Source organism: Cydia pomonella, chromosome 19 (assembly GCF_033807575.1).
Source record: "Cydia pomonella isolate Wapato2018A chromosome 19, ilCydPomo1, whole genome shotgun sequence".
NCBI lineage: Eukaryota > Metazoa > Arthropoda > Insecta > Lepidoptera > Tortricidae > Cydia > Cydia pomonella.
Window position 1 is genome coordinate 16,467,101 of NC_084721.1, and position 24,219 is coordinate 16,491,319.

At 42.6% G+C, this 24,219-nt stretch overlaps 1 protein-coding gene across 1 annotated transcript; it reads right to left on the reverse strand.

Annotated features, from left to right (window-relative positions):
- Positions 1-5,940: 5,940 nt before the first annotated feature.
- Positions 5,941-24,165, reverse strand: LOC133528296 (probable cleavage and polyadenylation specificity factor subunit 2). The gene is made up of 14 exons (XM_061865627.1): positions 23,665-24,165; positions 22,766-23,031; positions 21,739-21,984; positions 20,943-21,130; positions 20,295-20,393; positions 19,008-19,132; positions 18,479-18,625; positions 17,035-17,233; positions 15,563-15,647; positions 12,878-13,064; positions 12,577-12,667; positions 11,399-11,519; positions 8,738-10,113; positions 5,941-6,085 (listed from the first exon to the last, which is right to left on the reverse strand). The coding sequence occupies exons 1-14, from the start codon at positions 23,811-23,813 to the stop codon at positions 5,993-5,995; spliced, it is 3,372 nt and encodes a 1,123-aa protein (XP_061721611.1). The 5' UTR covers positions 23,814-24,165; the 3' UTR covers positions 5,941-5,992.
- Between the last annotated feature and the right edge of the window lie 54 nt (positions 24,166-24,219).

Sequence of the window (24,219 nt, forward strand, 5' to 3'; positions counted from 1 at the left end):
AGACGCGCGAGCATACCTTGTTACGCGCCCGGCCCGCCCCGGGCGGCGGCCGGCCGGTCACCGACACCTCGTAACTCATGAGGCCCTGGTACTTGCTACTTGCTAAATTAAATTTTTGGACAGTTTTTTCTCGATTTTGGCCAACGTAGCCTACGGAGACTAACAAGCAACGCTAAGCGGTCGTCGTAGTCTATGGATGTTGCTATATTACGGGTGTCACATGCGTGTTTCTGACTTATGAAGTAATTGTTTTTACTATGCAACCAAATGAATATTTTGTAAGTTGGCAGCAATGCACTTAGTTTAAAACTGTATTCGTTTTGATTTTGTTAGGTTGGTAGCCATTAATCGCAGCCACCATCATATTTACTAGAGATTCATGACTCAAACAATTCTACCTATTTGCGAAGATATCAACTCTGATAACTCTCCCACCTAAGATACTATTCCCGGACTCCCCCTGCGTCACGTTAGCATATAGGGTGTTGTTATCGGGCGGCAAAACTCTCACAGCGTCAACTTACAGCTTACTTGAATTAGCTGCTGTTGACGCCACGTTTTATTATAGTTTAATTTGGTGCGTAGACAAGATGCCAATCGTTAACGCTCCGTAGCGAACGAAACGCAACTGTCTCTAACGCAGTAATATGGAGAGAGATAGAGACAACTACGCTACGCTAAGGAGCGTAATTGGCATCTTGTCTACACACACAAGCCCCCTACCTATTTATTGGCGCGAAGCATTATCTCAAGTTACCATTTTTAGATTTACCACTAGATGGCTGAAATAGAGCCAGCGTGAAATGTGGGGGGCGGCACCTGCTTAGAAGCGTGAATTATTTTCGCTTTCGATTCAGGTCACGAGATAGCAGACCCTCCAACACGCATGGTCTCAAGTTCACATAACAGTCCATACAATAGGTACTATATGCCCATTGGCCGACGATTACGATAGAGGGTTAAGCGCAAGTTAAGCGTAAGGCGACTCCAGTTGTTTTATCCTCCAAGCCATGCAGTTATCTTAGTTACTTTACTCTTTGGTTATCTTGATTTACTCTAGTGAACTGCAGACCTGTAGGGCTAAGATGGTCGGCTCTTTATCATTTGTCACCATGCCTGTCACGTTCTAACAAGTATGTAAGTGCGAAAGTGACGGGCATAGTGACAAACGATAAAAGAGGAACCATACTACCACCACTGATCTAATTTCAGTTGTCTATGGTTCTGCTAATGAAACTCAGAAATATCTCAGATTATAATGCACCAGAACCAAAGCAGAGAATAAATGTCATTGTGACGTTAATTGTTTATCTAAAATATCTCCGTGAGGATATTAAATTCTCTTTGTATCTCGAATCCAGACCTTATCAGATAATTAGCCGGGTCTTCGCGTTTTTTAGAAAATATTTTCTATCAGAAAGTTTATAAGGTCAATGTGGAGAAAACCGGCATATAAAATTTTTGGTTGGGAAGACCGTCATAGGGCAAGGACTCTCGTATTTGTATTCGTACTTCACTCAGACAGTCGGAATAAAAGCTTTGATCCTTCTGCTCTACAGACCTGCTTGCTTGTAAGTGGAGTAGATAATAGGTATCGGACCGCAAGCCAGGAACAGATTTCCAGGACCAATCGCCTCCCGGGCAAAAACTCGTATAGTGGTTCACGGCTATGTGTGATGAACCCTCGTGGACGTTAGCTGCCGCTTCGTTGGTGGGTTGAGGAATGGCAGCCAGCGAAACACGTTAAAAAATTGTCATCGCCTCCCGTTTGATACTTTGTCTGATGATAGTTCAGATGAAGAGAGGCCTATGCTCAGCAGTGGGCGATAAAGAGCTGATATGATGATGATGATGAGTTCAGACATGAAGGAATAAGCGCTTTACCTTTTTATGATAGCAATAACAAATCATGAAACTTTGCATGTAGCATTTCATCAGGTGAAACGCCTGAAACGCTATAAACGGATTACGCATACTTTGCGGACATAAAGTGGTAAGGCGCGTATTTTTTACATGTTACCGCGATACAACCGGCTGACGGTTTTTAAACTTTCATCTGACATAGTATCAACCGGGAGGCGATGACTGACGATATATGCTCCTGGCCCGCGGTCTATATGTGCACCAAGAAGAGTTAGAAGCGACGGAAGAGCTTGTAGACGGTCTTGCCTAATAGACGGTCTTCACCACATTGACCTCAGGTATATTGTTCTGAACAAAAAACAATTTTTTGAACGAAAATTTTAGCTAAGCAATAAAAGCATCGAGAAAGAAACTACCTAGCTGCTAGCAACGCGAACGCGCTCAACTATATTCTCGTTTTCTCTTTTCTCGAGTAAAAAACGTAAGGTGAGTAGATTTAGATCCCCTGTGAATAAAATAAGTGTACCTATATATTAATAGCTAGTTGATTATAGTATAAGTACTTACTTTTTTTTAAATTTAAACATATCGCTTTTCCCTAATCAAAGAAATATTTAAGAAACTGATATGGTTCCAGTCGAGGTTTTGGCTTTCTTTCAGATGGAACAACCTCCGTGGTGGGCCTACAGCATTCTGAGCCTCTTCGTCTTTGCTGGCCTCATAGTATTGAACTTAATCGTGAACAAAATAAATGGTAATCATTTTTAAACATTGATTTAAGCTTTCTAGATTTTCGTATTAATAATAAATAACCTTTGGGCAACACCGGGAAGGGAGTCGGTATTCGCACTATTTCCCCGCTGCCGAAGCAAGCCCAACTGGGCAAAAAGAGATCGAGGTGTGCAAGATTTGTTTTTGACGTGTGTCATTTTCTATGTATTTGTGTCGTCATTACACATTCGATTTTGTATGTAGCGAGTGAGAACTGCGACTGTGTGCACGTCCCCTTGCAAAAATAGCAGACCGATTTGTACCGTTCCGACGTGTCGAAGCCGATGTTGCTCGAAGTAAATAATAAATAAATATTTGAGGACAATCTTACACAGATCAACCTAACCCTTTGGGACTTAGCGGCGATATACTACTTATATGGATAAATACCATAATAACATTCATAATTCAGGAACAAACATTCGTGATACAAACACAAATAAATGTCCTTACCAGGATTCGAAACCCGGGACCTTCGGCTTCGTAGGCAGGGTCACTACCAACTAGGCTAGGAAGCCGCTGAATTATGCCTGTATTCTATCATTTTCTTCTTCCTTCCCTTAGTCCCAGTTTTATCTGGGGTCGGGCCTCCTTGTACGGCGGCGCCAGGACTCTCTACCTGGGTTGTCATAGGGGTTACGTTCTGGGCTTTCATCTCCCTCTTGATATTCTTTATTGCCTGTATACTGTCATCATTTAGATTAAACTCTTGACCCCATTGGTTATGTGTCTGTTACATAAAATTAAAACTATTGCTAACTTTTCAGCGGCGCGAATCGAGGAGAGATTTGCACTTGCTATGGCGAAGGCAGGTAAGAAAGAAAAACAGTAACTTCTTTCTTTTTCCTTGCAGGTCTTAATTATAAAAAAAATCTTATACTGATCGACTTTATGGTAAATGTAATGACGCAGAATACCTGGTAAGGCATGGACACGTGTGAATTGTGATCTAACACATTCGTCAGATTCCTCTTTCGTCAGAATAAATTATAGCCTATTTTTTCGGATGAAAATGGACATTTGGTCAGATTCTGCTTTCGTCAGAATAAAACCGCACTGTTTTTTTTCCAAAAACATTTCCTTCACAACTTATCTGAGAGCTCCTATTTCTGGGTGGTTTGCTCTTCGGGCATCTGAATCTAACTGACGATCCTAACCTACGAGGTACGTAGTTTTTTTCTCCAAAGTGTAATGTTTTCACGAACGTCACACTAAATCAATAGGTCGGTATAGTCGTTCGATTTGTAGCATGCCCGATGGGCTAATCCTTTATCTATTGTTAAGTATAACCGCACGTGCTACTACATGCACAAAAAAAGTCCGGTCACTTTAACCGGTTATTGAATTACAAATCCTATGGGAATTGCAATAAGATTCAAAATGAGTAAATGGAAAAATAATTTGCGATTTCTTGTGTGGTCCCTCTACGGTTACCGAGTGCCGGCGAGTCGAACGCTACAGAACCAGTCTAAAAGGTATCCCCGAGATGCGTAACAAACGCGCGTTACCTATCGGAGAGCGCACCTACACTGGTTTTTTAAGCGTTGGACTAGCCCGCGCTCAGGTGTCAATTAGAATTATACGACCCTTTTTTTTGCAGGTAGTGGCACGTGCCGTTTTACTTAACAATAGACAAAGGATAAGCCCGTCGGGGCCAGCTACAAATCGAACGACTATAGCTTCAGATGCCCGAAGGGCAAACCGCGCAGAAATAGCATAATATCACCCAAATTCGTGATGCACACTTAATATCTGTTATTTTCTTATTGTGTCTGTACATATTCGTAGATGTTTTGTGATCGTCACAAATAGTATTTTATCTGTAACTACTAATATCTAATACTTCTGTTTAAAGGCAACAACTACCCCGAACAAGCCACGCAAAAAGAAGTTGAAAATCCTATCAACACTAACTACCCCGAACAAGCCAAAGTCTCAAAAGTAGAAAATTCACCTAACACGCCATGTGATACACGTTTCAAAACCATAGATGCCACACCAGTCAGCGTTGTAGACGTAAATGTTAGCGAACCTAGTGAAGTCAATCAGTACCAAACTATAGATGGAACTAGAGTGAATGTGACCGCGGTGAATGAGGAGCCTCGAGAGATATCTGTCATTGGTAGAAACATAACCATGGAGAGAAGTACCATAGAGGGTAGAACTTTGGAGGGTAGTACCATAGAGGGTAGAACCATGGAGGGTACCGTGGAACCAGGGACAGATGGTGAAAAGACGGAGCCAACACCAAACAAATGATAAGGTATTAATTATTGTAAAGGGCCCCGTACCTTCACAGATAAACGGGAGTCCTGATAGGACCACTTAACACGTAAAAGTAACCTTCAACTTGATTTATACACGCTGGCGTGTAGCTGGTGGTATTAATATCTTTAACGCGCCAATAATTGTTGTTTATTTGTTGCCATTTGTTGTTTATAAACGAGGAATGTTTATTCATTTATATTTCTTTAACCAATATATATCACCAAATTTTACGTGCCGCTAACACGCTAATCGTGACCAAAATAATCGCTAACTTTGAAGTGGGCGTGCAAGATCTGTACCCCTAGTGTAAATTTAGTCGATAGCGAAACGTGACGTACGCGTTTGCGTTAAGTCTCATTTTGTATGGGTTTTTGAACAGCGCGCCAAGCGGGACGTTTTGGAAAGTCAAAAATCTCATACAAAATGACACTTAACGCAAACGCGTACGTAACGTTTCGCTGTCGAAAATATTTACACTAGGGGTACTGGACGGACCTATACTTACTCCGAGCCAAGTACCTATTATTTTATTCAACGGGTCCAAGTCTTTTGTCGACGTATGAAATAATCTTAAAAGACGTGTCGGAATAGGGAGTATTACTGCATAGTTCTACCGCCAGAGTGCACCACACCTATCGTAAACCGTAGAGTAACTCATACATACTGTGCCTTAAACTGTTTTTTGATAAGTTTTCACAGATAATACTATCATCTTGTTTCACGGTAGGCTCTCAGATTGCCCCAAAATGGGGCCCCATTACCACAATCCATCTCAATCTGGAAATATTAGACAAAACTCTGGGTAGGGGGCCCCCTACGCAGAGTCTAATATTTCCTATTGGCGTCTCTTTTTGCAATTAGATTCTAGCACAAAAGCGAGTTTCAAAAGAACCATCCGCTGTATGAGTTATAGAATGAGTACGACGTTATTTAAGATCGTATCGTGCCTCAAAGTAATGGCCTATGTGAAACACCCAGTAAACAATAAACGGTCCTACCAATATAAACCATTACGGGAAATATATTAGAAAAACAACATTTTAATATAAACATATTATTCTAAACCAATATTTAATAAATCTGACAGCCACTAAACGATGGCGAACTGCTCGTACAGCAGCTCCCGTACTTTATAATACTCCTCCGACAGCACGCCTTCCAGAGCCACGCGACCGTTCTCCAACTGAAACCAAACAAGACAGGCCTAAGATACACTTATAAGTTATACTGACGTAAGTAGGGACACAGCTATTTGTTAGAATGAGATAATGATATTCATCTCCAGTATGTAGTATAACTGTGTCCCTACTAACGTAAATGAAACTTACAATGCCTTATGTAAGAATGGCCTGATATGAAAATATCAAGGCAGTTTTCGATTTACGCCATAAAGTGGTATCAATGCGCACGGGATCTATACCACTTATAGGCTAGATGGCAAGTTTGTGTCATGGTATCAGTCGACCAAGTTTGTTATAGAGATCAAATTTCTATATGGGACCCATCGCATTAACCCTTTTCCAGGCATAGTACGATTTATCGACCACATACGCGCCATTAGAATTTCAACTTTAGCATTCCGATTTAAGGTTCAAATTAGATTACACTTTCAGAAAATGTCACTTGTCTTCAAATGAATCATCAAAGCTGGATTAATTGGAATTCAGAAACGACCATGAACCTAGTATTTAGTATGCATGAGTGGTGGGGGGAACTGACAGAACGTGATAGTCTTATGTATCTTTCAGTAGAAGGAGCAGAGAGCGCTATTGTTTGTCCTTGTCAGTCTCACTTTTCTTTTCTGTCTACTTCCAAAAAGATCTAAGTGACGTAGACGTGTTTTGTTGCCCACCGTATTTTATAGTAGGCAACAAATAACCCGACTAAATTACGTAGGTTGTTTTTGATAACCTCGTAAGGCCCAAGGTCCTACCTATAGGACTTATTCAGTTCGATGAAATTTAAATCATATTCAATTAGGACAGAGTTGCATTTGTTTTGTTTTGTGCAATTTTCAAACAAAATAAAATCTACTATATTCCGTGGACTATAGGTTCAAATTCCAGTGGCAAATTTTGGATTTTTCATTTCTATGGCTGGGCCTTAAGAGGGTATGTTGTATGATAATATGTATGAAATGTTCTTCTCTGTATCAAACTTACCCGTTTAATAGCATTACAGCACTTCAGCGAGTGCGAGAATTCTGCCGCTAATTCCCTTCTCGCTAAAGACTGCCCCTATATCTTATAGTCATATGTGATTTATAAGAGCCATATCTCAACCCTAATACCTACTTTTTTTATGTATAGATAGGCAGGCGTTTACTCTATTTTTCTGTAACTTGCGCCATGCGAGAACTTAGCCGCCAGCCCTCTTCTAGCTAAGGCTGCTCTAAGTTAAGACAGTCGAACAGCAACGATGTAGGCTGCGCGTTGCGCCGCGCCTTCAACGGGTTCTAAGACTAAGGACATCACTACAACTTCTGAAGATTTTTCGATATTAAACTTACCCAACCCGTCTAAAATGAAGCTTGCCGTTACGGCACTCCAGCGTTACATGAGAGTTCTGCCGCTAGTCCTCTTCTGGCCAAAGCTGCTCGCAGTTTGGACAGTTACACAGCATTCATAACCGCATTTATAACCTAGTAAAGATATATTTACCCGTCTAATAGCTTGGCATTACAACATTCCAGCGCGCCGTGCGAGAACTCAGCCGCCAGCCCTCTTCTAGTTAAGGCTGCTCTAAGTTCATACAGTCAAACAGCAACGATATAGACCGCGCAGTGCGCCGCGCCTTCACTACCGGGCTCGAGAAACATCACTACGTCTTCTGAAGACTTTTCTAAATCCAACTTACCCGTCGTATAGCCCACGTACTATTACAGCACTCCAGGGCGCCATGAGAGAACTCGCCGCTAATCCCCTTCTAGCTAAGGCTGCTTTAAGTTCAAACATTTTAACAGCAACGATGTAGACCGCGCATTCACCACTGGTCTCGAGCAACATCACTACGTCTTCGAAAGACTTTTCTAAATCAAACTTACCCGTCGTATAGCCAGCGTGCCATTACAGCACTCCAGGGCGCCATGAGAGAATTCTGCCGCTAGTCCTCTTCTAGCTAAGGCTGATCTACGTTCAGACAGCCGAACAGCAATTATGTAGGCTGCGCAATGCGCCGCGCCTTCACCGCCGGGTTCTAGAGACATCACCACGTCTTCTGAAGACTTGTATATCAAAGTTACCCGTCGTATAGCCAGCGTGCCGTTACAGCACTCCAGGGCGCCATGAGAGAATTCTGCCGCTAGTCCTCTTCTAGCTAAGGCTGATCTACGTTCAGACAGCCGAACAGCAATTATGTAGGCTGCGCAATGCGCCGCGCCTTCACCGCCGGGTTCTAGAGACATCACCACGTCTTCTGAAGACTTGTATATCAAAGTTACCCGTCGTATAGCCAGCGTGCCATTACAGCACTCCAGGGCGCCATGAGAGAATTCTGCCGCTAGTCCTCTTCTAGCTAAGGCTGATCTACGTTCAGACAGCCGAACAGCAATTATGTAGGCTGCGCAATGCGCCGCGCCTTCACCGCCGGGTTCTAGAGACATCACCACGTCTTCTGAAGACTTGTATATCAAAGTTACCCGTCGTATAGCCAGCGTGCCGTTACAGCACTCCAGGGCGCCATGAGAGAATTCTGCCGCTAGTCCTCTTCTAGCTAAGGCTGATCTACGTTCAGACAGCCGAACAGCAATTATGTAGGCTGCGCAATGCGCCGCGCCTTCACCGCCGGGTTCTAGAGACATCACCACGTCTTCTGAAGACTTGTATATCAAAGTTACCCGTCGTATAGCCAGCGTGCCGTTACAGCACTCCAGGGCGCCATGAGAGAACTCCGCCGCCAGTCCCCTTCTAGCCAAAGCCGCTCGCAGCTCGGACAGCCGCACGGCGTTGATGTAGGCCGCGCAGTGCGCCGCGCCTTCACCGCCGGGCTCTAGAGACATCACCACGTCTTCTGAAGACTTGTATATCAAAGTTACCCGTCGTATAGCCAGCGTGCCGTTACAGCACTCCAGGGCGCCATGAGAGAATTCTGCCGCTAGTCCTCTTCTAGCTAAGGCTGATCTACGTTCAGACAGCCGAACAGCAATTATGTAGGCTGCGCAATGCGCCGCGCCTTCACCGCCGGGTTCTAGAGACATCACCACGTCTTCTGAAGACTTGTATATCAAAGTTACCCGTCGTATAGCCAGCGTGCCGTTACAGCACTCCAGGGCGCCATGAGAGAACTCCGCCGCCAGTCCCCTTCTAGCCAAAGCCGCTCGCAGCTCGGACAGCCGCACGGCGTTGATGTAGGCCGCGCAGTGCGCCGCGCCTTCACCGCCGGGCTCTAGAGACATCACCACGTCTTCTGAAGACTTGTATATCAAAGTTACCCGTCGTATAGCCAGCGTGCCGTTACAGCACTCCAGGGCGCCATGAGAGAATTCTGCCGCTAGTCCTCTTCTAGCTAAGGCTGATCTACGTTCAGACAGCCGAACAGCAATTATGTAGGCTGCGCAATGCGCCGCGCCTTCACCGCCGGGTTCTAGAGACATCACCACGTCTTCTGAAGACTTGTATATCAAAGTTACCCGTCGTATAGCCAGCGTGCCGTTACAGCACTCCAGGGCGCCATGAGAGAACTCCGCCGCCAGTCCCCTTCTAGCCAAAGCCGCTCGCAGCTCGGACAGCCGCACGGCGTTGATGTAGGCCGCGCAGTGCGCCGCGCCTTCACCGCCGGGCTCTAGAGACATCACCACGTCTTCTGAAGACTTGTATATCAAAGTTACCCGTCGTATAGCCAGCGTGCCGTTACAGCACTCCAGGGCGCCATGGGAGAATTCTGCCGCTAGTCCTCTTCTAGCTAAGGCTGATTTACGTTCAGACAGCCGAACAGCAATTATGTAGGCTGCGCAATGCGCCGCGCCTTCACCGCCGGGCTCTAGAGACATCACCACGTCTTCTGAAGACTTGTATATCAAAGTTACCCGTCGTATAGCCAGCGTGCCGTTACAGCACTCCAGGGCGCCATGGGAGAACTCCGCCGCCAGTCCCCTTCTAGCCAAAGCCGCTCGCAGCTCGGACAGCCGCACGGCGTTGATGTAGGCCGCGCAGTGCGCCGCGCCTTCACCGCCGGGCTCTAGAGACATCACCACGTCTTCTGAAGACTCCTCCTCTGTTAGGACAATGACAAATATTTGATAATATTCTAAATACGACACACGCGAGATGCTCGAAGTAAAGCTTAAAGTAATTGGCAACCATTTTATCCACGACATAGACATCCTTTTTCATCGTATTTTTTCGGAAAAGTTCGTATTTGTTATGCTATTTCAGTCTCAGTATAAAAAAGTACAAATAAGATAGGATCTGATTATTCACTACACTTGTACAGCCACGGACTTTAATTTTAATTGTAAAACCAGTCAAGGTTCAAGCTATATTCAGCGTATACATGAAACGTACGCAATTATACTTTGGTATACGACAGGGGTCACCAATTGCGGACCGCGGTAAACTGTAACTTGTATAACTGAGTATGTAATTTAACAAAACTCACCCCGCGTTTTGTCTTTGTTGCCGTCAATTCGACAACGGACGAGCGAAATAACGTGCGAGAGAGAGAGATGCAGTTCGCGGAGTACGAATTCGCTTATAGACTCAAGTAGAAACGGACCGCGACGCGATGGCCATTTTATTTTAAAAACTGGACCCTGGAAGTAACTAATTGGTGAACCCTGGTATACGAAATCTTAATTCAAGCATTACAGTCGACGAATAGAAATAGTACATTATTATAGAGGACGGGAAACGAAGGGTTGCAGGCCAAGTAGATATAGGGATACGCGGCCGGCAACCCCGATTCTCGCCGAGATTTGTATAGTGCTTTTCTCAAACTTGCAATGAAATAATTTAAAAAAATAGGATGTTGATGATTGATGATGATGATTGTTATTATTACTTTCGGGTTACTAAAAGGGGAACGAAAATTTGATTATTTTTACGCTACGACGCACGGCTTAGGAGATACGGCCCTATAAAGATTTCTGCATGACTGAAAAAAAAACTTTATGGGGCTGTATCTCCTAAACCGTGCGTTGTAGCACAAAAATAATGAAATTTTTGTTTCCCTTTGAAATCCTGAATTAATATTTATCAAACACAAAAAAGAAAAAAAAGAAAAAAGCCAAAAAAATAAAAAATAAACAATGGCAGAATTTTGCTTATAGGTTTTTTATGGTTGAATGCCAAGACGTGCCATAATTTGACGTTTAAAAACAAAAGAAGGTTGCCTTACAGGCCTAGGTGTGTAAGGCTGTATGAAATTCCTTTACATATCATCTTCACTCATCGCACCTGATATCTAGTATTTCCGGACCTAATTTGACGTAAGTCATGTCATATATTATAGTACATATATTTCATAGCAAGTTTGAGAAAAATAAATAACAGCACGTTACCGGGCGCCCCGGGCTCCCTCGGGCGCGCGCGCGGCTGCAGCACGCCGGACAGCCACGCCAGCTCCGCGCCGCCCGCCGCCTTCCACGACAGCGCGCTCATCACGGCGTCCGTCAGCTTCACCTGGACACAACTGTCATCTACACCGCGAGAACAGATTTCCATGATCAACCGCCACCCGGGCGAAAACTCGTATAGTGGTTAACGGCTATGTATGATGAACCCACGTGGACGTCAGCTGCCGCTCCGTTGGTGGGTTGAGGAATCACAGTCACAGATACTATTGTTACTTAATTTTTTTTTTGTAAGATCGTCTGGTGGTCGCACGAACATGCAGAAAATAAGCGCTTTACCTCTTTATGATAGTAATAACAAAATCATGAAACTTTGCATGTAACATTTCATCAGGCGTTTCAAATAAACGGATTACACAATTTACACATTACGCATACTTTGCGGACATAAAGTGCGGGCACGTATTTTTTACATGTTCATGTAAATAGCTGACGGTCTTTCCACCACGATACAAGGTCAGTTTATATCTACAGACATTGAGCGTGCCAGACACAAAAAAATATTCTTCTATACAGTTTCTATTAACAAATTTATATCCATCGTAACACGGCCGCGCAGACGCCGACAGACACGGGCCGTGCCCGGCCAGTATGCGCGGAAAGAATATTTTATCTGCGCAGTGCATGTCTGTACAGGTCTGTTGCTATCTGCCGGTCAGTGTGAACACCGACGACGGTGTCTGTCAATGTCTGACACGGCACGCTTCTGCTAGATGTGAATAAAAACGGAGTCTGTCCTGGCCTGGTGCGCTTAATGTCTGTAGATATAAATAAACGGTGTCTGTCGGTGTCTGCCACGGCACGTGTCTGGCACGCTCAATGTCTGTAGATATAAACCGACCTACAACCGGCTCACTATTTTTAAATTCATGATAGCATCTAAACTACCATCTGACAAAGATCAGCCGGGAGGCGATGGCTGACGATATATGCTGGTCCGCGGTCTAATCGTGTCACAGGAATAAAGAAGGGTGGTAAAATATATACTTTTGAATGTAAATTTTAGAGATTTATCTATATTTGGAAAAGTTATCTGGAATATCAGATACTTTTGGCGCGTTGTTTCATCCGCTACTATTGATGCTGACTGTACCACACAAGCCTACCTGGTAGATGTGCGACTCGGTGGTGGCGTCGACAGTTTCGCCGCGCTCCGGAGTGAATATTTTCTCAATACCCTCGGTTTCGCAGTATTTCCTACAAAATTATCAATGTTATTTCCTGTATTCATTTAAAATCTTAGATTAGGTTATTTATAATATGAATATAAAAGTAAAATCCCACACACACACGTACACAAGACCTACCGTGACTTATTTTCAAAAGTGATTTTTAATAAAAAATCAATTACCTTCTTTCTAACGCAAAAAAAAACGGACTATATAGTGGTCACTAAAAACTGGTCACCTAAGAGTCTGTAGAGCGGCTTGGTTGGCACGCAGACCAACTATAGCTCGCGGCTTCGCCTGGGCCACTACTCGGAGCAGAGACTCGCCGTCGCATCGACCTTCTAGCTCTATGTATTGGACGGATGCCTTTATGGGCACTTGGCGGACTGTCGTCAGGCATTTGCTTGGGATTTCCATTTCTTCCTCTGTAAGAAAAACATTATATAAGATCAATAATTTACAATCTACGTGTAAAACATGTAATAATTTTACATACAATCTACAATTTACATTCTACGTATAAAACATGTAATAATTTAAATTAAAATCTACAACTTTGCATTAGCCCCCTCTTCATATGATTTTAACTGATGAAAGTAATTAGATTTGTATTAGATGTAGGGTCAACCGCCTATTACTGGCCACCTATACCACTTTAGGCTAAAATTATAGGTACATAATTATATTTATTTATTCAAGTAAACCAAATAACATTCGTTCTGAGAATTTACTTGAATATAAAACCCTATACTATAAAGTTTAATATTCACAAAACAGAACCTTTATAGTATAGGGTGGTTAGTTATTAGAAAGTAGCCAGTAATAGACGGTTTACCCTACATCTAATACAAATCTAACTACTTTCATCAAATTGAATTACTTCAATTACTTGAAGAGGGGGCTAATGCAAAGTTGTAGATTTTATATTCAATTATTACATGTTTTACACGTAGATTGTAGATTGTATGTAAAATTATTATATGTTTTACACGTGGATTGTAAATTGTTGATTTTATATTAAATTATTACATGTTCTACACGTAGATTGTAAATTTGTAGATTGTATGTAAAATTATTACATATTTTACACGTAGATTGTAAATTGTAGATTTTGTGAAATTATTAAAATCTCACGGAAACTAGACCAGGTACTTATATGTGCAAGGGCAGACTAACCAAAACCGTAAAATGTTAAAGATGGCGCGATAGAAAATAAGTCACGAAATTATTTCTAATTTTCCCTGCAATTTCTATTAAAATGTAATTTAGTTAGGAAATAATATAATAATAATAATAATTCAGCCTATATACGTCCCACTGCTGGGCACAGGCCTCCTCTCATGCGCGAGAGGGCTCGGGCTATAGTCCCCACGCTAGCCCAATGCGGATTGGGGACTTGACATACACCTTTGAATTTCTTCGCAGATGTATGCAGGTTTCCTCACGATGTTTTCCTTCACCGAAAAGCTAGTGGTAAATATCAAATGATATTTCGTACATAAGTTCCGAAAAACTCATTGGTACGAGCCAGGATTTGAACCCACGACCTCCGGATTGAAAGTCGGACGTCATATCCACTCGGCCACCACCGCTATATTTACGCTAGTTAGGAAATAAATGTAGTATTATTATTTTACTATTTGAGCATTACTGTTCAGTCGCACGAACAAATCACACTTTAATAAATAACTTCTTACGACCCGTCTAAGTTAACCTCTTAAGGCCCAGCCATACAAATGAAAAATCCAAAATTTGCCACTGGAATTTGAACCTATAGTGCATGGAATACAGTAGATTTTATTTTGTTTGAAAATTGCACGAAACAAAACAAATGCAACTCTGTCCTAATTGAATATGATTTAAATTTCATCGAACTGAATAAGTCCTATAGGTAGGACCTTGGGCCTTACGAGGTTAAGGGTAAGGACGGATAAATGGCACTTTTTGGTTTTGCTAAGTGTACAGTCGTTTTACTTATCATAGAATTAAATAATTAAAATAACTTGTTTAAAGGATTTTAAATAGAGACCGTGCGTATTGGAGGGTCTATCTCGTGATCTGAATCGATAGAGAAAACAATTCACACTTCTAAGCAGGTGCTGCCCCCTACACTAAACGCCGGCTCTATTTCGGATAATAGGATCTGCCATCTAGTGGCTTAGATCTAAAAAATGAAAACTTGACATATTGCTTCGCGCCAAAGAATACAGGGCTTCTGTGCAGCTGTCCACAGTTCATGCACGCTCCTTCATTAGAGAAATATCAATAAAATGGCTTATTATTAGTTTGCATTAACATCTGAAATCGAACTATGCTCCAACATGATTAAGTAATATTTTTTACAGTACATATGGTGCTACTTTACCGCACTAGTGCGCAAATTAGCATATTACGTTACTGTGTCAAATATTTAAAGGGCCATATGTACTGTAAAACGTTGTACAATACATGTGCGAATAGGTAATTCGCAACTTGTGTCGATTTAAAACACTCCCTTCGGTCGTGTTTTAATTTATCGCCACTCGTTTCGAATTTCCTATTTTTCGCACTTGTATCGTAATGTACTATTTTTTAACATTATTCTTTATAATATCCTTTATATTGTTACCTAGCGCTATATACTGTAGATTTATTAGTAGGCAATCTAGTAATCTGTGGACGATGTTGTCAGTCTCACACTCTATTATTCTTTGTATTCTATTTCTGCGTCTAAACCTGTGTGTAACTGTTTTTTTGTCCCAAATATAAAAAAAAAAACATAGAATGTAATAGTCTCTTTAAAGCAAGAGTGAATAGGCTACTACTGAACCGGTGAGCTCCATCTTAGGCCCTGTCTTCACTTTCCATCAGGTGTGACTAGAGCCAATCGACGATCAGTTTTTTAATAAAAAAAAAAAAAAAAGTGTGTATGCTACAAGCCTACCCTCGGGCTCGGGCGGCGGCGGCGGCGCCACGTCGCGCAGCTCGCCCTCCGCGTCCAGCACCTCGGCCAGCCGGTAGTCCTCGGGCTGCACACAGACATTACTGCTACAGATTACTCCAACACTACGACACCAGCCACACACACCGTCCCCCAAAAGACACACCAGCTACCCACACCGTCCCCAAAACGACGGCCATACGACCACCCCACCAGTCGGTGGGGAAGCGACCCGCGACAGCCGCCGCAGCCGTGAGGCGGTAGCGGCCCTTCATACCCCCCTGACGGGGGGTATCGACAGATCACTCACTCACCCAAAAGACGGCCAACTACCACCCCGTACGTCCCCTACAGGCGGCCCCTACATCCAGTCCAGTCAACACTACATTATATTAATCAATAGTGCATTCAGAATCCCTAATACTTTATTTCATGTTATTATTTGTTATTTATTTTTATGTTTTCTGTATATCTTAAAATATTCTCTTTTAACCCTTTACCAGGCTAAGGGATATATATTTCCCACATGAAGCAGTTCAAGCATGTGTTCTATTTTCGACGAGTAAGACTGACATTCCATTGTCATTTTTGAACTGTCAGCCTGGTAAAGGGTTAAAGGTCCGGTATCGTGTCGTATCGGTGTCGTTTCGGGCCGATGTCGTGTCGGACCAATATCGAATCTTACTCAGACTCACGTATAAGCTCACCGTACTCATCAGTCCTCGCCCTTTCTTCATGGCACATACATAGCATGGTGTCGCCTGTGGTACTTGAAACAGCCCGTCGGACGGGTGACATGACGGACCGAGATGTCGTGTCGGAAAGTTACCACCCACATTTCAAAGTCAACGTCGGAGTCTGAGCCGAATGCCAGCCTGCTAGTTCTACTAGACGGACCGGGATGTCGTGTCGGAAAGTTACCACCCACATTTCAAGGTCAACGTCGGAGTCTGAGCCGAATGCCAGCCTGCTAGTTCTACTAGACGGACCGGGATGTCGTGTCGGAAAGTTACCACCCACATTTCAAGGTCAACGTCGGAGTCTGAGCCGAATGCCAGCCTGCTAGTTCTACTAGACGGACCGGGATGTCGTGTCGGAAAGTTACCACCCACATTTCAAGGTCAACGTCGGAGTCTGAGCCGAATGCCAGCCTGCTAGTTCTACTAGACGGACCGGGATGTCGTGTCGGAAAGTTACCACCCACATTTCAAGGTCAACGTCGGAGTCTGAGCCGAATGCCAGCCTGCTAGTTCTACTAGACGGACCGGGATGTCGTGTCGGAAAGTTACCACCCACATTTCAAGGTCAACGTCGGAGTCCGAGCCGAATGCCAGCCTGCTAGTTCTGCTAGACTGATCTCGTGTCGTAATCGTTCCGACGTCGTGTCGGACCAATATCATGTCGGATCTTTTCGAAACAATGTTGTACCGGGTTCGTACCGAACCGAAGTCGTGTCGGACAAGTGTTTCACTTACCCGTATAACCTCTCCATAGTCATCAGCCCTCGCCCTTTCTTCATGGCACGGATACATAGCATGGTGTCGCTTGTTGCTCTTGAAACAGCCCGTCGGACGGGTGTCGTGTCGGACCGGGATGTCGTGACGGCCCGTCACCACCCACATTTCAAGGTCGCCGTCAGAGTCTGAGTCGGAGGATAGGCCTGCTACTTCTTCCCTGTTGAAATATTATGTCAATGACAGAAATATAAAAAAAAAACTGAAATGGGTTGAATTTCTAGTTGTTATTCTGTCCCGTTGTCCAGGTAAAAATAGTGGCATAATAATAGTAAATCACGTTCTACTAAATTGTTAAAATTAAATACCAAAAAATCAGGGATTTTACTCTTTCAATGCCAAGCGCCTCATTTCCAATACAAAATAACCACACATACGTGTTCTTAGCAATGCCGGATTTAGAGGTCTGCAGGCCTCGGGCAATAAAGGAGTGGAGGCCCCCAGGCTCCAAATTTTTTCCAAATAAAATGGTAAATTTTCCGTATTCTCTATTGTGGGGGCCCCTCTTTTGTGGAGGCCCGGGGCAGTAGCCCCGGTTGCCCTCCCCTAAATCCGGCCCTGGTTCTTAGTAATGAATGTGTTAAGAGATAACCCGGAGGAAATAATAGAGGCCAAGAAAAAAAATATTCAACTAAATATAAAATTTGCTATTGGTCTGGCACTTTCCAGCTTGACTTTCACTAATAACTCCAAGGTCCTGCCTTCGTTCTCGATACGAGCTATGTGCTCACTTGACAGAATTGTTGACCTTGGCGCGCTATTGCGTGAACTCCTCCAGCACGGCGCCTTTGAGTCTCATTCGACGCCGCACTACTAACTCCAAGGTTCTCTCTCCATCGTTCTCGATATAACGCGCTATGTACTCACTTGACTGAGTTATTGACCTTGGCGCGCTATTGCGTGAACTCCTCCAGCTCGGCGCCTTCGAATCTAACTCGACGCCACACTATTAACTCCAAGGTTCTGTCTCCTCTCTATAACGAGCTATGTACTCACTTGACGAAGTTGTTGACCTTGGCGCGCTGTTGCATGAACTCCTCCAGCTCGGCGCCTTCGAGTCTCACTCAAAGCCGCACTACTAACTCCAAGGTTCTGTCTCTTCTCTATAACAAGCTATGTACTCACTTGACAGAGTTGTTGACCTTGGCGCGCTGTTGCATGAACTCCTCCAGCTCTGCGCCTTCCAGTCTCACTTAATGCCGCACTACTAACACCTAACAAGGTTCTCTCTCCGTCATTCTCGATATAATGCGCTATGTACTCACTTGACAGAATTGTTGACCTTGGCGCGCTGTTGCATGAACTCCTCCAGCTCTGCGCCTTCCAGTCTCACTTAACGCCGCACTACTAACACCTAACAAGGTTCTCTCTCCGTCATTCTCGATATAATGCGCTATGTACTCACTTGACAGAATTGTTGACCTTGGCGCGCTGTTGCATGAACTCCTCCAGCTCGGCGCCTTCCAGTCTCACTCGACGCCGCACTACTAGCTCCAAGGTTCTGTCTCCGCCGTTCTCGATGAGATCACGAGCTAGAGTTCCGGGGGAGGATCTATACAAAAATAATTTTCTTTATTTTAAAAAGTTCTTAAGGAAAATTAAACAGGAAATTATGGAAACATTCTTTTGAAACTGAATATTTCGGTCCATGAGAAGTTTCCGAAATTTCGCAATTATGATGGCACATCAGGAACTTAATGTTGACACCACAATAATAGTCTTATATTATAGTATTTTGCAAATAGCTTGGCTACGGTGAAAGCTGTCATCTACAAACAATTTATAACCTTAAAACGCAAAATCTCGCGAAGTTGTATTGAGATGACCAAAGCTATTTGAGATATCTAGAGGCAGAAAAATCGCACTTTTCTTTACATTAAATTTTTGCAAGCGACTACTCCGTTTCAGAGACGTTTCACGTCGTAAATTCATACCTGTGTGTGAGTATGATGGCGTTCTGAGGGTTGGGAGCCCACTGCAGGAACAGGTCCCTGGCGAAGCCGCACTCCAGGTCGGGGAACGAGGCCAGCACCACCTTGGGCCCCGGGGTCCGCGTTACCTAATTAATGTTCAAATATTGATTTTTGGGCTCCTCTACACGATGGCCCAGCGCAGGCTATGCAGTGAAATGAGATAGCAATATAACTTGCTCCCTCTAACGCATAAATGCGTCCCTAGGACTGGCCATCGTGTAGAGGAACCATTAAAGTAACGGTATATCTTATACAAAAAAAAGTTTCGTAAATAGTACATTGTATCACAAGGGAGCAAAATGACATATTTACGGCGTACATTGAATCCTAATCGAAGCGAAGGATTCTTAAATATAATCCTGAGCGTAATGAGGGATTCAAGTGTGACATATGACGACCGGTTTGGCCTAGTGGGCAGTGACCCTGCCTACGAAGCTGATGGTCCCGGGTTCAAATCCTGGTAAGGGCATTTATTCGTGTGATGAGCATGGATATTTGTTCCTGAGTCATGGGTGTTTTCTATGTATTTAAGTATTTATAAATATTTATATATTATATAAATCGTTGTCTAAGTACCCTCAACACAAGCCTTATTGAGCTTACTATGGGACTTAGTCAATTTGTGTAATAATGTCCTATAATATTTATTTATTATTTATTTATTAAGTGTGTTACGCCCAAGATGGAAATAATTTTGCTACAATGTGACACATACTGCTTTTCAAATCACTTATTGAGTAAACTATTGTTTCAAAATGTTAAAAATTGTATGCAAATAAGTGTTCTAGAACAGAAAAGTGTTACTTTAATCCCGCTAAGCAGGGAAGAAAAGTGTCACTTTGATCCCTCCTGGCAGGGAAGAAAAACCTTTTTTCCGAGTAGGTGATGTGAAAACGGTATTGCGTAACCACCGGAATCTCTCCGGTGATTAATTTCAACCCGTGTACTACTAAGTTTCAGTTCTCCACTACCTAAAGGTTGTCTGGAAGAGATCGCTCTGTAGCGATAAGGCCGCCTGTTGTTTACCTCTATCTTCATGTTTTTTATGTGTTTCCATGTACATTTTTTTTCAGAGGTTGCGCAATAAAGAGGATTTGTATTGTATTGTATTGTAACCTTAGTTAAGTAATACAAAATGTAAAAGATTCTCACTACCTTAGTTAAGTAATACAAAATGTAAAAGATTCTCACTAAGTTTATGAACAATGTAATATTTATTCTTTACAATAAAATAACAAGTGTTTTTACCTCCACCACAGAATGGCATAGTTGGAGGTGACGGAGAAGAAACGGGTTGCTTCGGGCTCCTTCAAAGGCGCGGGTCAATTTATCACTCATCCATTCTATCTGTAAATGAAAGTAACTTTTAACAAAATAACCTGTTGACTAAAATTTCATTTTTGGTACACGCTTTCATTGCTAACAGTACTTTTTTCCACAGGCAACTAATACTCATCGCTGCAATTCTAAAAACCCTAAACACAATTAAGTTGCGTTGTTTTAGCACAGAGTTCCTATGGCTACCTCCTGTCTCCATCATCAGATCAGCTTGATGGTACTGTAGCGGTAACTCGGTGCCCGAGCCGCTCCGCCAATGGCGCTTGCACCATAGGCTAGCCGCGCGGACCCGTCAGCGCATAGTTTAGTTTAGTTTATTTATGGACCATAATGTAACATGATCATTACATGGTAAGTCAGTATTTCACAATATTCTTTTTGCGTTAACTTAGAAGTTTGAATTTTTTCACAGCTTCAATGGACTGTATATCTAAGTATATGGTTTCAATTTCAATTTTCAAATCCTCCGCCATACCTCCATGTGTTCCCGAGATAAAGGGTCTTGACAGACAGACAGACGGACGGACAACAAAGTGATAAATAACCATTAGAACTGACCTGCGACTTGGCAAACTCAACAACGTTATAACTGACGTTGGAGAGCAGCAGTAAAGTGTATGCAACCAGCCCAGAGTCCTTATTTCGCCACAGCTGGTCTAACATGTGGGCTAATTCCAGCACTCGACCAGCTGTATCTGTGCAGACTAGAACACTGCCGCCGCCGCGGAGTGTGCTTAATATTGTTGCTGTAATACAAAAAACAAAACAGATTATTTCATTAGCTATACCATGATGAATAAACTCCCTGTCCATGTTTCATTGAGCACTACAACATGAGTTCTCCTAAAAAATATGTTTACACGTAGGTAAAGGGGATAGCATGCCAGTCTATTATCAGGCGGGCAGTGTGCCAGTTTGCCTCTTTTTTCATAAAGTTATGATAACAACTGTAAAATGAAGCCAAAAGGTTAGGGCTTGGGCACAAATCACGCGATCGCCGGGGGGGTTCGTGACCCCCCACGAACGACAGATCACGTTGGGGGAGGGGGGTATAAGGAGACCTCAGTGTATTTTTCTAGTGAACAAAAGTAAGAAAAAATATCTAACGCATGAGTGTGAGTAGATACTGTAGATAGCATAATATACATCAGTTCATAACGCAAATAGAAAAATTAAGAAGATTTACTATATACAATACTGGTTTTTTTTTTTCAAATTAGGTTGAATGAAAAAAATTCAACAAAGTACGTGAGGTTAGGTGGGGGGGGGGGGGGGGGGGGGGGTTTAGCCAAGAACCTCACCAATCACCAAGTGGGAGGGGTGGCCAAAAATGAGCCAGTCTAATTCAACATACTCATAAGTTTCTCGTCCCGGAGCCTCCGCCTCGGCTGCACATAGTCCGCATTCATGGCCCCCAGCAATAACAAAGATGGTCTCATGATCCTCTCTATCTCACAGCCGTTGAGATGCCTCTCTTTTTTGTGGTTGAAGTCAGGCGCATACACAATGTCTTCTTCGCCAGGGGCGGCGATGCGCCAGATTGTGCCACCCAAGGAATGGCCAGCAGGTAGGGGCGTGATGCGCAGCCCCAGACCCTTGCCTGAAAACAGTTAAAACGCTTGTAACTTTCTTAACTGTTACAATGGAACTTGCTTTTCCTGGGTTAACTCTGAAGTAGATGTTGGAGATTTTCTCAGGATACATTTATAAAACTTGTCCAAAAACATACACATCTGACAAATCAATTAACGGCTCATAAAGGCAGGTCATCCATTACACAGAACCAAAATCCATGCCAATTTATGAATGCAGTGTAGGTTGGCTTTCAAATTCTGTCTTAATTCTATGCATTTGTGTCCATAAGAAAAACCAAATTACATATTTGAAAAGGCAATGTAATTTTCAACACACCAACTGGTAAAAGCCCTCTTGATTGTTCAAAAACGAATGAGAAAGTTGCATTTTATCCACATGTGGGGCAAAGTAATCAGATGGAAAATTTTGAGTCGTTTCCTTATGTTAGCTGGAAGAATTGACTTTCAAATGATGATTTTGGATGATAAATATTTAATTAGGTCCATTTGGATTTGATTTGGTTTGTTTTTACTATTTCATAGTTATTATTTTCCTCGCATTGGTGTGGTGAAAAATGTTGTGTTTCACTCGGAGGCAAAGTTTGTTTAACTCTCGTGCCTTGAAACCCTCGCAACGCTCGAGATTCCACTTCTCGAACCACTCGCTACGCTCGTGGTTCAGTTTTGGAATCTTTCGCTTGCTCGGGTATCAATATTAGCATGAGCGGTTAAACAACAACTTTGCCCCCTTGTAAAACAAATAACTATTTCATGATTAACAGTACAGTGAAGCAGAGCAGCACTCACCTTTCATATCAACACTCTGATTATACTTCAATTGCACAATACTATCAAACGCAGCATCCACATCATCCAGTGTAAACAGATCAAAGTCCGACACATTCTTATGTGCCTGGAACAGGTCATACATGAACATCTGACCCATCTTGTACACCGGCAGTGTGGCATAGATGGGACAGTTCAAACCCAGTTTACCCACTGCATACGGCAGAGCCCCAAGATGCAGTGGGTCGGAATGTGAAAGGAGGACTGCGTCTATGCTGTTTACATGTCTGAAATTAGAAATAAACTTAGTACACTGTGGTATATAGAGTACTATGACAAAATTAAGGGAAGATCAGTGCCAGATTAAGGGCCAGTTCCAACAATCATAATTGAAAGGTCTATAAAATTTTCTCTACAGTAAAATTTATCATGATAAGACTATTTGGTGCCACCCACTCTTAAGTCTTGATGCCCTAAGGCCTAAGCATTCCTAGACCATGGTGCCTCTCTTTCTCTCCTGTTAAATACAATTGATTTCTGAGAATCTTGTGCCCCATTACTGTTTAATTTAATTAGGTGATCTTGCACTGGTTAAGATATAACCAACCACGTCAGTTATAAAAAAAATATTTTATTATAAATATCAAAGAATGGAATTTCTAATTATTTGGCGAATAAGATGGTGAATAGTACAAATACTATAGTACATAAAATACACGTATATTTTAGATTTAGGTCATATCTCTTGTTTTTTTATGCACTGAAATGAATCCTTAAAAAATATGTAGCCCAATCCCACTAATACATAAGAGGAGAGATGAGTTGGCTGCCCAGCCGTGGGAAATATCAAGACTTTGAAAGATGATGAAGAGAAGGTTCTCGGTCAAAATCTGCTCACCAAAACATAACCTCAAACTGACCTCTTCAGCTCTTTTATGAACTCCATATCGAACTTCTCGTCCCATCCACAGTCGAGGAGGAACTTAAACTCATCCACATGGAGCACGTAGCACGGCGGTGTCTCATCTCCAGCCCCGGAGAGACAATGTAGCTTGATAATTGAAGTCATGACGCCGGCAGAATGAACGCCGAGTATAACTAACTTTTACACTTTCATCATAATTTAACCACACGAATACAAGTAATAATAAGCGTAAATTAGTAATAATTTAGTATATTCTAATAATATTACTATTTTATTGATATTATTATTGTACAACAAAATTCCAGCGCCAAACAGACGTTTTGTTTTTTTTTTTTGCGGCGAATGGCAAATAGACTATAGAATCCCCATTAATATTCAGCAACAGTATTATAGAATTTTAATTCTAATAGAAAAGAAAATCAATAAGTGGTATACTTTAACTTTGTGGCCTACTTAATATATGTAAGTGACTAAATTTTAATACAAAGTAATTTAAATTATTTTTCGCCGAGATTTAAAGCTTACGGAACGTACCCTACAAACACAAAAA